The sequence below is a fragment of the Pristiophorus japonicus genome, chromosome 16 (assembly GCF_044704955.1).
Source record: "Pristiophorus japonicus isolate sPriJap1 chromosome 16, sPriJap1.hap1, whole genome shotgun sequence".
Lineage (NCBI taxonomy): Eukaryota > Metazoa > Chordata > Chondrichthyes > Pristiophoridae > Pristiophorus > Pristiophorus japonicus.
Genome location: NC_091992.1, coordinates 54,033,550 through 54,048,204, shown reverse-complemented (window position 1 = coordinate 54,048,204; position 14,655 = coordinate 54,033,550). Strand labels below are relative to the sequence as shown.

The 14,655-nt window shown below is 43.8% G+C and overlaps 1 protein-coding gene across 1 annotated transcript in view; it reads right to left on the bottom strand.

The window, feature by feature from the left end:
* orai2 (ORAI calcium release-activated calcium modulator 2) overlaps positions 1–12,256 on the bottom strand; it is a 52,887-nt gene extending 40,631 nt beyond the window's left edge. The window contains exon 1 of the mRNA XM_070857336.1: positions 11,957–12,256. Coding sequence (XP_070713437.1) covers positions 11,957–12,181 — 225 coding nt within the window. The 5' untranslated portion in view covers positions 12,182–12,256. The remainder of the gene's footprint in view (positions 1–11,956) is intronic.
* Between the last annotated feature and the right edge of the window lie 2,399 nt (positions 12,257–14,655).

Genomic DNA, 14,655 nt, shown 5'->3' with positions numbered 1-14,655 from the left:
ACACAACTCACCCAGAGTCTTTATTGCCCGATCTACAGCACAATAATCACCCAGAGCCTTCACTGCCCGATCTACAGCACAACAACTCCCCCAGAGTCTTCACTGCCCGATCTACAGCACAATAATCACCCAGAGCCTTCTTTGCCCGATCTACAGCACAACTCCCCCAGAGTCTTCACTGCCCGATTTACAGCACAATAATCACCCAGAGCCTTCATTGCCCGATCTACAGCACAACTCCCCCAGAGTCTTCACTGCCCGATCTACAGCACAATAATCATCCACAGAGCCTTCACTGCCCGATCTACAGCACAACTCCCCCAGAGTCTTCATTGCCCGATCTACAGCACAATAATCACCCACAGAGCCTTCACTGCCCGATCTACAGCACAACTCACCCAGAGCTTTCACTGCCCGATCTACAGCACAATAATCACCCACAGAGTCTTCACTGTCCGATCTACAACACAATAATCACAGAGCCTTCACTGCCTGATCTACAACACAATAATCACCCAGAGCCTTCACTGCCCGATCTACAGCACAATAATCACCCACAGAGTCTTCACTGCCCTATCTACAGCGCAATAACTCACTCACCGAGCCTTCACTGCCCTAATTGATGGGATTGAAGGGCGATAAATCCCAGGGCCTGATAGTCTGCTTCCCAGAGTACTTAAAGAAGTGGCCCTAGAAATACTGGATGCATTGGTGATCATTTTCCAGCAGTCTATCGACTCTGGATCAGTTCCTATGGACTGGAGGGTAGCTAATGTAACACCACTTTTTAAGAAAGGAGGGAAAGAGAAAACGGGGAATTATAGCCTGACATCAGTGGTGGGGAAAATGTTGGAATCAATTATTAAAGATGAAATAGCAGCGCATTTGGAAAGCAGTGACAGGACCGGTCCAAGTCAGCATGGATTTATGAAAGGAAAATCATGCTTGACTAATCTTCTAGAATTTTTTGAGGATATAACTAGTAGAGTGAACAGCGGAAAACCAGTGGATGTGGTGTATTTGGACTTTCAAAAGGCTTTTGATAAGATCCCACACAAGAGATTGGTGTGCAAAATTAAAGCACATGGTATTGAGGGTAATGTATTGACATGGATAGAGAACTGGCTGGCAGACAGGAAGCAAAGAGTCGGGATAAACAGGTCCTTTTCAGAATGGCAGGCAGTAACTAGAGTTAGATGAAAGAATTGAGTAATATCTCCAAGTTTGCAGATGACTCTAAGCTGGGTGGCGGTGTGAGCTGCTAGGAGGATGCTAAGAGGCTGCAGGGTGACTTGGATAGGTTAGATGAGTGGGCAAATGCATGGCAGATGCAGTATAATGTGGATAAATGTGAGGTTATCCACTTTGGTGGCAAAAACACTAGGGCAGATAATCTAAATGGCGGCAGATTAGGAAAAGGGGAGGTGCAACGAGACCTGGGTATCATGGTACATCAGTCATTGAAAGTTGGCATGCAGGTACAGCAGGCGGTGAAGGCGGCAAATGTCATGTTGGCCTTCATAGCTAGGGGATTTAAGTATAGGAGCAGGTGTCTTACTGCAGTTATACAGGGGCTTGGTGAGGCCTCACCTGGAATACTGTGTTCAGTTTTGGTCTCCTAATCTGAGGAAGGACGTTCTTGCTTTTGAGGGAGTGCAGCGAAGATTCACCAGATTGATTCCAGGGATGGCAGGACTGACATATGAGGAGAGACTGGATCGACTGGGCCTGCGTTCACTGGAGTTTAGAAGAATGAGGGGGGGATCTCATAGAAACATATAAAATACTGACAGGACTGGACAGGTTAGATGCAGGAAGAATGTTCCCGATGTTGGGGAAGTCCAGAACCAGGGGACACAGTCCAAGGATAAGGGGTAAGCCATTTAGGACTGAGATGAGGAGAAACTTCTTCACTCAGAGTTGTTAACCTGTGGAATTCTCCACCGCAGAGAGTTGTTGATGCCAGTTCGGTGGATATATTCAAGAGGGAGCTAGATATGGCCCTTACTGCTAAAGGGATCAAGGGGTATGGAAAGAAAGCAGGAAAGAGTACTGAGGTGAATGATCAGCCATGAATGGTGGTGCAGGCTCGAAGGGCCGAATGGCCTACTCCTGGACCTATTTTCTATGTACAAGTTATTCTGTTCTTTAGATTTAAAAACAAAACTGGACCCTCTGTCATGACACCGTCAGTGATAACTATTTTACTTAGCTGGAAATGGTGATGATTGATTGAAACATAAACTGCGAATAGCTCGTCACAAACCCCTTGTGTCATGTATTCAACTGTCTGTGTAATTCATGTATAAACTGACCTAAGTTGTACACCGTGAGAACACTGACCACTAGGTGGTGAATTTGTGAGAGACACTCCTAACCTGGACTTTCAGGTATAAAAGGGGAAGCTCCACCCATCTTCTCCACGTCAGTGCTGGCTAATAAAGGACTGGTCACAGAGTGACCTTCTCTCTAGTTTGGGCCTCGTGTGCATTTGTACTGTATAGTAAGGACATATTACCTTGACTCATCTGCACCCAAATGCTCCATTTTTTTTTTAAAAGTCCGTAAAATAAAAATGAAAAACTGCAAATGCTGTAAATCAAGTAAAAACAGAAATGTTCTAGTGCTTCTCGTTCCTATGGAACTGTACCCAGCATGTGTCAACACTTTCAGTGGACGAGAAGGAGAAAAGTGGCAAAGTAACATTGGTTGGGTCAGGTCCGAACGAGGTCAGGTCCGTAAGGTACATACGTAAGAGTGCAATGGAGCATGTGTTTTCACTGATGCTGTAGCTGCAAATTACATTTGAGAACTCAAATCAATATTGGGGTCAACTTTACAGCTTAACATTCCAATTGCAGAGCTTCTTGTACCAAAAACATTAACCTACCTTTTCTCTTTCAAACACTGACTGACCTGTGCAATTCCAGCATTATCTGTTTCTAACAAGACAGTATTGAAAGGGCAATTGAAGACAGACAGGCAGGCATTTCTATAGTGTCTTTCACGATCACTGGACGTCCCAAAGCGCATTTCAGCCAATGAAGTACTTTTAGAGTGTAGTCACTGTTGTAATGTAGGAACGTGGCAGCCAATTTGCGCACAGCAAGCTCCCACAAACAGCAATGTGATAATGACCAGATAATCTGTTTTAGTGATGTTGGTTAAGGAATAAATATTGGCCAGGGCGCCGGGGAGATCTCCTCTGTTCTTCTTCAAAATAGTGCCATGGGATCTTTTACATCCACCCGAGAGCGCAGACGGGGCCTCAGTTTAATATCTCATCCGAAAGATGGCACCTCCGACACTCCCTCAGCACTGCACTAGATGGTTGTGCTCAAGTCTTGGAGAGGGACTTGAACCACAACCTTCTGACTCAGGCGAGGGTACTACAAACTAAGCCATTGATTGACAGTCCAAAAGGTAAGGTAAAGTTATAAAAGTAAGTTACAAAGAAAGATAAAGAAATTTGAGATTGTTTTCTTTAGTAAATTAGGAAGTGTAAGGTGATGAAATTGATCTTTTACTTGAAGTAATAGACTTGAGGAATAGGCTACCATGAAAAACCACTGAAGTGGGCAGTACAAATGGGTTTAAGGGGTAATTCGATGTGAAGACAAGGGATTGAGGATATGGCAAGAAAGTGAGTAGTTGTTGTAGAGCTATCAAAATACTTACCTTGCACATAAATTAAAACCTTCTATGATTCCTCAGAAAAATACGAATATGAAGTATCAAGTGTGCATCAGAGCCCACAATAGCTCCAAACTCATTGGATTTATATGTATTCTTTTAGTGAAAAAGTTTAGTGAAGAGTCAAAGTCCATACTCGGTGTGACAGGAGTAGGAGAGAAGACGAGGCAATTCAGAATAATCAAATGACGATTAGGCGACACAAAACTTGCAATTTAGAAACCTGTAGACTGTAGGAAGGAGGGAACATTGGGACAGATACGGCACTCCACAGCTTTGAGGACCTGGGAAAGAATGAGTTGGAGTGGGAGAGTCTTCAGTTCAACAAGATAATGAAGGTTGGCAAAAGTGTGCACAAATCTGTGTATTTGTTGGAGCTATATTTCATTGTCATATTTTGATGGGTACATCGTGCAAAACAGATGAATAAAATTAGAAAAATCTGACATATAATTTCGGGTTCCCATCCAGTCTATACCTGATAATTTGAAGTCTTTTTTTGCAATGGGGGAAACTAAATAATCCAATAAGCGATGTAAATAACAAAGTGGGAATCTAGTGCCAAAAATGTGATCTATCAGACAATTTGAATTATCTTTGAATTAAGAGCAGGCTGACTGTAGTAGTTTTTTGGTACTAATGTAATGCTGATGGTTGCTGGTATAAAATGTGTTTTACATTCGTTGCTGGCAGCTGTATGAAGTGAATATTCATTTTTTAAGCAGTGGCTTCCTAGTGCACTGTGCACTGAATGAATGCCTTTTGCTATCTTGTGTTATTGAGCTGTGATAAATCAGGCAACCAGTTATGCAAAAGGGAATTGTATTAAAGGGGAACAAAACCTACTCCCTATCCTTACAAGGCAACATATCCTCCAAATTCATGTGGGCTCACCTATAAAAGTTTTGTATGTGAGAACGTACTGTAAATCGCCTCCAGCATTTTTACACAGCTACCAACCACACCCCAAAAATCAATTTCACAAAAAGTCTAAATGCAAAAGGCATTTTATATTACATTTCTCAGAAACATTGCATTGCACTCCACAATGGATGACATTACAATCCAGTGACACTGTTGTTATACAGGTATAGGCAAATATAGCAGCAATTTTGCACACACAGGTCTCAAACAGCAACAAATGACTAAATTAATCTGCTTTGGGTGCTATTGGTTGAGGGAAGAATGTTGGCCAAAACTTTCTGGAAAACTACTTGTTCTTTGATTAGCATTACAGACTTTTAAATATCCATCTGATTCTGTAGACAGCACTTTAGTTTAACATCTCATTTAGAGAATGGCACTCTCAGCAATGAAGCACCTGCTTGGTCCTGCTCTGATATGTCAGCCTTGATCATGTGTTCAATTCCTGGGTCGTGTTAGAAATCAGGGGTTCAAAATGTATAAAATTGATACGAAGAATGTTGTGTTTAAATCATTGTTTTGAATTGGAGACAAAATGTCTCCTTAGACTGATATTAGTTGCTTAGAAATGCTGATGTTTTGGTACCCTGCTGAGATGTTATAGCATTCTGCAGTATGACAGCCATTATCTGTTGTTTTCAAGTTAAGACTTCAACTTTGTTTATGTATCTTTAAGACAATGTGTTAAACATTTGTTACGTCATAAAGGAGGTAACACTCTGAAGCGAACAGGTTTCTGGCTTCAGCCTCATGGCATCAAAGGCAGGCTCCGGACGAAAGAGATAAGGTGCGAATTTCAAAGAATGAATCCTGGGAAGGTATAACAAGACATGTGGCTAAAATCCTTAGGGCGAGCTTTGACACAAGAATCAAGACAAAGAACACGATACGGTATTGGATAGCAAATTTTTAGAGAAACCTCTACAGATCAAAAGTTCTTGTCAATATCCCATGTCAGGCCCACCCCTAAAAAAGAGAACATATGTACCTTTCTCAACGTTGTTCTCAAAACGGTGCAAGGGAAAGTTGGGCTGGCCATGCTTTACCGAAAGAAGCTCTAGACAAAGAGAAAAAGACTGCAAGCCAGAGAACTGCTCTTGTGCGCCAGCAGCTTGTCCGATCGGTATCGGTATCAACCACTTGTCACGGTCGTATGTTTTTGCTGTATAACTAATGTGTTATATTCCATCTTAAACTCTGATTAAACAAAATATATTCACCAGATTGGTTTTGTCAATGCTGATTATTAAAGTGACCAGAGATAGCCTTAAACTTGGCTATTTCCAACAGTAGGTGGTTTGAACCTTCTGATCCAGAGATGGAAATATTACCAACTGAGCCCTGCTGACAACTCAAGACAAAGGCAGCCATTATTCTTTATTTTTAACTTTACGTTCATCCTTCCCAGTTATTCAAATTCCCTAGTTCATTATCTAGTTCACCTGAATTTTTACCTTTTTATTTTCAGTATTTGAAGATCTTTTTAAATTATTTTTTTCTGCGTACAGCCAGGTCCTGACTGGCTGAGTCTCGCACCTCTCTCTGCCAGCTCCAACCCTAAGCATAACTCCCTTTCAAGCTCAGCTGTGGATCTGTGCTTTAGCAAATTAGAAATGAATACGGCGAAAGTCAAAAGAGTAAAAGGCCAGAAAGAAAGAAAGAAAAAGATGCAAAGCAAATCCTAAAGGTAAAAAACAAGGCACAACATGAGAGAAGGAACTCTGTGACAGGCATATAGAGAAAGACAGAGAGACAGAGAAAATAGAGACAGATAGAGTGATACACAAACTGTATGTTATATACACAGAGAGGGATGCATATAGAAGAGAGTTGGAGGAAGGACAGACTTACAGAAAGACGGTGACAGAAAATCTTGTTTCAGACCCAGATTTATAGAGAGTAGAGAAGAAAAAGTGTCACAGAGCCATAAAAGGAGACAAGAAGGGAGACAGAGAGTGGAAGACTAGGAGAAATAAACCAAAGCATTAGAGCATGGGAGATGGGCACTGCGATAGGAAGAGACTCACAAAGGAAGTTTATGTTCCCCTGCGTCCATAGTCAACTAGCTACTAAATATGTTCATTTCATAGACTGCAATTTAAAAAAAAAATTAATTACTTTTAGGTCAACAGCTTCTCCTACCCCAATATCTAGATTTTGGGAGAGTTCAATAAATCTTTCGCATAAACTGGCCCATAAAGGATGAATTAATGCAGAGTAGAGAAAAATAACATTGAGTAAGAGGAATTGCGACAAAAAAATGAAAAAAATAACAGAAGAAAAGAACAAGATGGTTGCGGAAGTTGTAAAATGGAATGACTATTCTTGACGATAATCAGAATTTTTACCCGCAGCGGAGCTGTAATGACAAGCAGGATGCTCTGGGACCTAGTACCTCTGCTGCAAGCATAGTTAATAATTGATTAGGGTGCTACCTGTGTGATGTCCACTAGCCCATTGTAATACAATGAAGTGACACTGGCACCTCCAGAGATTCACCTCACAAGGTGGCTTCTAAAGAGCATCTGGTGGCAAGTATAAATGATCAGCATTTTAGAGTCTTATGTAACCAGATACCGAATGGCAAATACCAACTAATAGAGAAATGCAAGACAATAAACGTTGGTACTGAAAAAACACAGCTAAATAATTAAGTGTATATATTGTTCAAGATGAGGAAACAGAAGAAAGATTTGCACGCTACAGCTGACTAAGTGTTGAAATTGTTGGCAGAGGGTGTGACCTCAAATTATCATTACACAACCCTGGTGTTTGCCTAAATTCATTTCGCACAACCAACCGGACTTACAGTAGTTTGCACTGATGTGAAGCTGAAACTACTCCACGTCATCACAATCTGTGTGACCCATTATTCTCTCTTAGCCCACTGCCTGGAAACGGTTCCCAGTTGATTTCCCCTCTGTGACGTTTCTTATTTCTCCAGTAATTCTGTTACTATTCCTCACTGCACTCAACCTCATTCTATGTGCTGTTTACAGTTCTCTTTTGCGTCCCCATTTCACTCAAATACCTTGCTTTTGGCTTCGGTTTGAGGATTAATACAGCAAGTATCCCAATTGAATCTGCTCCAAGCATGTCGCTAGAAGGAGAATAAATCAACATGGAAACTCAGCAGTTCTGCGTTTGAGATCCAAGGGTGGGCGGAATGTAGGACAACTACTAATAGACAGTAACGCTCATCAAATTACTATCATAAACATTTTCTCCATAAATTTAACTACTTAAGTCCTCCTCCACAATATACTATTTCTACTGCATGTACTCCCATACTAAATTAGAAATTCAGGTCTTTAGATTATCAGAGGAGGGGTGAAATCATCTTAGACACCGATGAAACGCTCTCTCAGGTTTCTTTTCTCTCAGTGCTGAATCCAGCGGCTCCACATAGTACATCGCTATCAGAGGGTTAGTCAGCTCTTTCCCCACTCAGTCCCTCCATTGCTGCAATATCTAAATGCTACTTTCGCCACAGATCTCAACCTGCTGCGGTTTTAAAACTGGAAACAACCCAGCAGGATAGATGCAAGGGGGCGATTTAAAAGCCGAGTCTGCCCAGAGGATTAAAAAGGAGATTTAAAGTCAGCAGTAGGGGTCTGGAGAGAATGCCACCACTTAAATATCTCAGAGCTGGAGGAGCAGAGCATTAACAGATAGGAACGTGTTGGTTGAAATTAAAAAGAGAGAGAAAATGTTTTTGTGAACTCCAGCTGACATGAGGATGTGACGTTTGGTGGACAGAAGCTTCGTAACGTTCACCCTTGCCGTGGTCTTATAGGAGGATTTCTTAGTTTTGCAAATGGAACTTTGAGCAGTGAAATATCACTGTAACTATATATGGCCGTTTCTTACAGCTTTATTCGGTAGATTTTATGGTTTTATTCACAAGTATATGCGTTAGTCTATTGGGCCTTTATCCTAACAGGAGCTGCGATTCATTACAGAAATTAATCACTACTACTAGATAGATGAAACATTCATCTCTTGAAGATGAAATTAGTGCTGCGAACTGGATTTTGGATGAGATGTTAAACCAAAGTCTTATTCTGCCACTCAAGTGGATGCAAAAGATTTGTGACATTATTTGAGAAACAGAGGAGTTCCCCTGGTGTTCTGGACACCGGTTATCATAGAAGAATCATAGAAGTTTACAGCATGGAAGGAGGCCATTTCGGCCCATCGTGTCCGTGCCGGCCAACAAGAGGCTATCCAGCCTAATCCCACTTTCCAGCTCTTGGTCCGTAGCCCTGCAGGTTACGGCACTTAATCCTTCAAGCATTGCCATCAACAGTGCTGTTTTTAGGACCTTACTGTGCTTAAATCGGCTGCCTTGTTTGTCGACATTACAAGAGTGACTGACTTTCAAAAGTGATCGACTAGCTGTAAAGTGCTTTGGGATTTCCTGTGTGTGTGAAAGGCTCTATATAAATGCAAGTTTTTTCTTATAACTTATGTCCAATAATTTGTACAATGTACACAATGTACTTTTTCCACCAGTTTAACATTTTGATCATGGTGCTACAGGTCAGAAAACTGCCGTGGTCAGCGGGCCATCAGAAAAGGAGAATAGCTGCTGGTTGATATCCAAGGTACACAGAAACAGGCCTCTGATGTCCAAGATACAGAAAAATTCACAAATGAATAATTTACTTGCCAAATTTTTGAAAATGCAGCAGGGTACTTAAAGCACATGCACTTAAAACTCAGATGAAGGCTATATTTCAAACAAATTATTCTCAGGTCATAAATCATGCGAGTGATATGTGGCTTGTGGATTGAATTACAGCCCTGCTGCCTACAGAATCACATAATAAAATTAGCACTTCTGGCAGCAAAAGTGATGATTTAGCGTGACGATCGCAACAAAATGACGTGTCACCAAAATCTTTCACTTGCTTGGAACTGATCAATCGTACTCAATTATGGGGTTGTAGAGGGCCAACATGACTCAGCTAATGTCTGAACTCCTGCTCTCTCAGCCAGAGATTGAATCTGTTCTGATACTGATTTACGGTGGGGTGTTAGTGCTATCAGCTCCCAACATGGTGGTCCTCGGGCAACCTTAGAACAAACCTGCCAGAGTGCAGAGACAAGCCATTAGGAAGAGCCATTTTGATTTGAAATTAAATCTTCTGCCAAATTAACCTTGACGTGCCTGCGCCAGACCCACACTTTGGAAGTGGCAACACGAAAACACCCCACAATCTAAGAGCAGCTAAAAATCACTCGTCTCCTGGCAGTGAAACTTCGTAAGCCACAACAAGACCTTATGGAAGAACCAGAAAACACTGGAAACACTCAGGTCAGGCAGCATCTGTGGGGAGCAGCATGTAGGGTCAACCCACTCAACTCCTGACGAAAAGCCATCGACCTGGAACGTTAACTCTACCTTCCTCTCTCCACAGGTGTTGCCTGACCTGCTGAGTGTTGCCTAGCATTTTTGCTTCGGTTTCTGATATCCAGCATCTGCAATATTTTGCTTTTGTTTCAATCATGGAAACATAAGAGCAGGAGTAGGCCATTTAGCCCCTCGAAACTGTTCCACCATTCAATTATTATGGCTAATCAGTGTCCTAACTCCATATACCCGCCTTTGCCCCTTATCCCTTAATATCTTTGCTTATATTAGAAGAAATCAGCAAATTTATTTACAGTCTGTTCTTAATTCAAAGTCGCTTCAAATTACCTGAAAATTTACATTTTCAGCATTAAATTCCAACTTTACTTGATTATTTATGCTGCATAATTCAAATGCAAAAAACTTAGTAAAATGTATTTTTCCTTTCCTTATGAAGTTATGACTGCACGGCAGAGATGTGATCGGATAACACTGATAACTGAATAAATAACATTACACAGGCACTGTGGTATTATAAGTTTATTTGCTGCTATTGCCAAACCCATCAGTGTGTTGTTCAACCATAATGTGAATTGCCCCATTGCTGCAATGCCCATACACCAGTGCCCAGTGTTGCAATGCCAATACGCCAGTGCCCCATTGCTGCAATACCCATTGCCACAATGCCCATACACCAATGCCCACTGCCGCAATGCCCATACACCAGTGCCCATTGCTGCAATGCCCATACCCCATTGCTGCAATTCCCATACACCATGCTGCAATTCCCATACACCATTGCTGCAATGCCCATACACCAATGCCCCACTGCTGCAATGCCCATACACCAGTGCTCCATTGCTGCAATGCCCATACACCAGTGCCCCATTGCTGCAATGCCCATACACCAGTGCCCCATTGCTGCAATGTCCATACATCAGTGCCCCATTGCTGCAATGCCCATACACCAGTGCCCCATTGCTGCAATGTCCATACACCAGTGCCCCATTGCTGCAATGTCCATACCCCATTGCCCATACACCAGTGCCCCACTGCCGCAATGTCCATACCCCATTTCCCATTGCCACAATACCCATACATCAGTGCCCCATTGCTGCAATGCCCATACATCATTGCTGCAATGCCCATACACCAGTGCCAATTGCTGCAATACCCATACACCATTGCTGCAATGACCTTACCTCAGTACCCATTGCTGCAATACCCATTGCCACAATGCCCATACACCAATGCCCATTGCTGCAATGCCCATACACCATTGCCGCAATACCCATACATCAGTGCCCCATTGCTGCAATGCCCATACATCATTGCTGCAATGCCCATACACCAATGCCCATTGCTGCAATGCCCATATACCATTGCCGCAATGCCCATACACCAGTGCCCATTGCTGCAATGCCCATACACCAGTGCCCATTGCTGCAATGCCCATACACCAGTGCCTATTGCTGCAATGCCCATACACCAGTGCCTATTGCTGCAATGCCCATACACCAGTGCCCCATTGCCCATACACCAGTGCCCCACTGCTGCAATGTCCATACCCCATTTCCCATTGCCACAATGCCCAAACATCAGTGCCCCATTGCTGCAATGCCCATACACCATTGCTGCAATGCCCATACACCAGTGCCAATTGCTGCAATACCCATACACCATTGCCCCATTGCTGCAAATGACCTTACACCAGTGCCCATTGCTGCAATGCCCATACCTCAGTACCCATTGATGCAATGCCCATACCCCAGTACCCATTGATGCAATGCCCATACCAGTGCCCCATTGCAGCAATGCCCATACCCCAGTACCCATTGCTGCAATGCCCATACCAGTGCCCCATTGCTGCAATGCCCATATCCCAATGCCCATTGATGCAATGCCCAGTGCTCATAGCCCAGTGCAGAGTTGGTGTGGCTGTAATGCGCCCCCCAGTGATGCTGGGCGCGGCCGGTGACTCACCATGGCGAAGCCGGAGAGCAGCGCCGAGGTCCGGCTGGACGCTTTGAGCTTGGCCCGGCTGAGGTAGAGCTTCCTCCAGGACAGCGCCTGTACCGAGTGGTGGTTGGAGGAGACCAGCTCCAGATAGCTGCGGCGGACCCAGTCACGGTAGTCGGCGGACCCGCCCTCGGGCTCCGAGCACGGGGGCGCGGGGGAGCCGGCCGGCGCCGACCGCTCGGAGCTCATTGCAACTCGGGAGATGAGAGCGAGCGACACCAGCCGCTGCCTAACCGCCTGCTCCTCCCGCGCGAGGGGGGCGTGGCTTCTCCCGCGGCCAGCCTGCCTGCTCCCAGCGCGCGCTCCCGTCTGCCCCGCCGCGCGCCTCGGCCTGCTGCTTGCCGCCGCCGCCAGGGGGTGTGCCTCACTCGCTGGACTCCACGTCCGCCACCGCGCATGCTCAGCAAGACCTTGAAGAAACTTTTGTTCCCATCTAACCCAACCCAACCTAACCCGACAATAGGTTGGGCTGGTGTAAAGGGCAGTACCGATGGTATAGTCTGAGTATTAATGGACAGTATTGGTGTGTATAACAACAGGGGAGATTAGGTCCATGTTCATAACATAGAAACATAGAAATTTACAGCACAGAAGGAGGCCAGTAGAGCCCATCGTGTCCATGCCGGCGTTGCACGGCCCTTGGTCAGCAGCCCTAACGGCTACATAAGAACATAACCCCTTTTACTGTTTTTTTTTCCAAGGTGGATAACCTCACATTTTCCGACATTGTATTCCATCTGCCAAACCTTAGCCCATTTGCTTAACCTATCTAAATCTCTTTGCAACCTCTCTGTGTCCTCTACACAACCCGCTTTCCCACTAATCTTTGTGTCATCTGCAAATTTTGTTACACTACACTCTGTCCCCTCTTACAGGTCATCTATGTATATTGTAAACAGTTGTGGTCCCAGCACCGATCCCTGTGGCACACCACTAACCACCGATTTCCAACCCGAAAAGGACCCATTTATCCCGACTCTCTGCTTTCTGTTAGCCAGCCAATTCTCTATCCATGCTAATACATTTTCTCTGACTCCGCGTACCTTTATCTTCTGCAGTAACCTTTTGTGTGGCACTTTATCGAATGCCTTTTGGAAATCTAAATACACCACATCCATCGGTACACCTCTATCCACCATGCTCGTTATATCCTTAAAGAATTCCAGTAAATTAGTTAAACATGATTTCCCCTTCATGAATCCATGTTGCGTCTGCTTGATTGCACTATTCCTATCTAGATGCCCCGCTATTTCTTCCTTAATGATAGCTTCAAGCATTTTCCCCACTACAGATGTTAAACTAACCGGCCTATAGTTACCTGCCTTTTGTCTGCCCCCTTTTTTAAACAGAGGCATTACATTAGCTGCTTTCCAATCCGATGGTACCTCCCCAGAGTCCAGAGAATTTTGGTAGATTATAACGAATGCATCTGCTATAACTTCCGCCATCTCTTTTAATACCCTGGGATGCATTTCATCAGGACCAGGGGACTTGTCTACCTTGACTCCCATTAGCCTGTCCAGCACTACCCCCCTAGTGATAGTGATTATCTCAAGGTCCTCCCTTCCCACATTCCCGTGACCAGCAATTTTTGGCATGGTTTTTGTGTCTTCCACTGTGAAGACTGAAGCAAAATAATTGTTTAAGGTCTCAGCCATTTCCACATTTCCCATTATTAAATCCCCCTTCTCATCTTCTAAGGGACCAACATTTACTTTAGTCACTCTTTTCTGTTTTATATATCGGTAAAAGCTTTTACTATCTGTTTTTATGTTTTGCGCAAGTTTACTTTCGTAATCTATCTTTCCTTTCTTTATTGCTTTCTTAGTCATTCTTTGCTGTCGTTTAAAATTTTCCCAATCTGCTAGTTTCCCACTAACCTTGGCCACCTTATACGCATTGGTTTTTAATTTGATACTCTCCTTTATTTCCTTGGTTATTCACGGCTGGTTATCCCTTCTCTTACCGCCCTTCTTTTTCACTGAGGATTTGAGTATAGGAGAGGAGAGGTCTTACTGCAGTTGTACAGGGCCTTGGTGAGGCCTCACCTGGAATATTGTGTTCAGTTTTGGTCTCGTAATCTGAGGAAGGACGTTCTTGCTATTGAGGGAGTGCAGCGAAGGTTCACCAGACTGATTCCTGGGATGGCTGGACTGACATATGAGGAGAGACTGGATCAACTGGGCCTTCATACATTGGAGTTTAGAAGGATGAGAGGGGATCTCATAGAAACATGTAAGATTCTGACGGGATGGGACAGGTTAGATGCAGGTAGAATGTTCCCGATGTTGGGGAAGTCCAGAACCAGGGGACACAGTCTTAGGATAAGGGGTAGGCCATTTAGGATTGAGATGAAGAGAAACTTCTTCACTCAGAGAGTTTTTAACCTGTGGAATTTCCTGCCGCAGAGAGTTGTTGATGTCAGTTCATTGGATATATTCAAGAGGGAGTTAGATATGGCCCTTACGGCTAAGGGGATCAAGGGATATGGAGAGAAAGCAAGAAAGGGGTACTGAGGGAATGATCAGCGATGATCTTATTGAATTGTGGTGCAGGCTCGAAGGGCTGAATGGCCTACTCCTGCACCTATTTTCTATGTTTCTATGTTTCCAGTCAGCGAGTTCCAGATCCACACAACCCTCTGCGTAAAGAAGCCTCCCCTC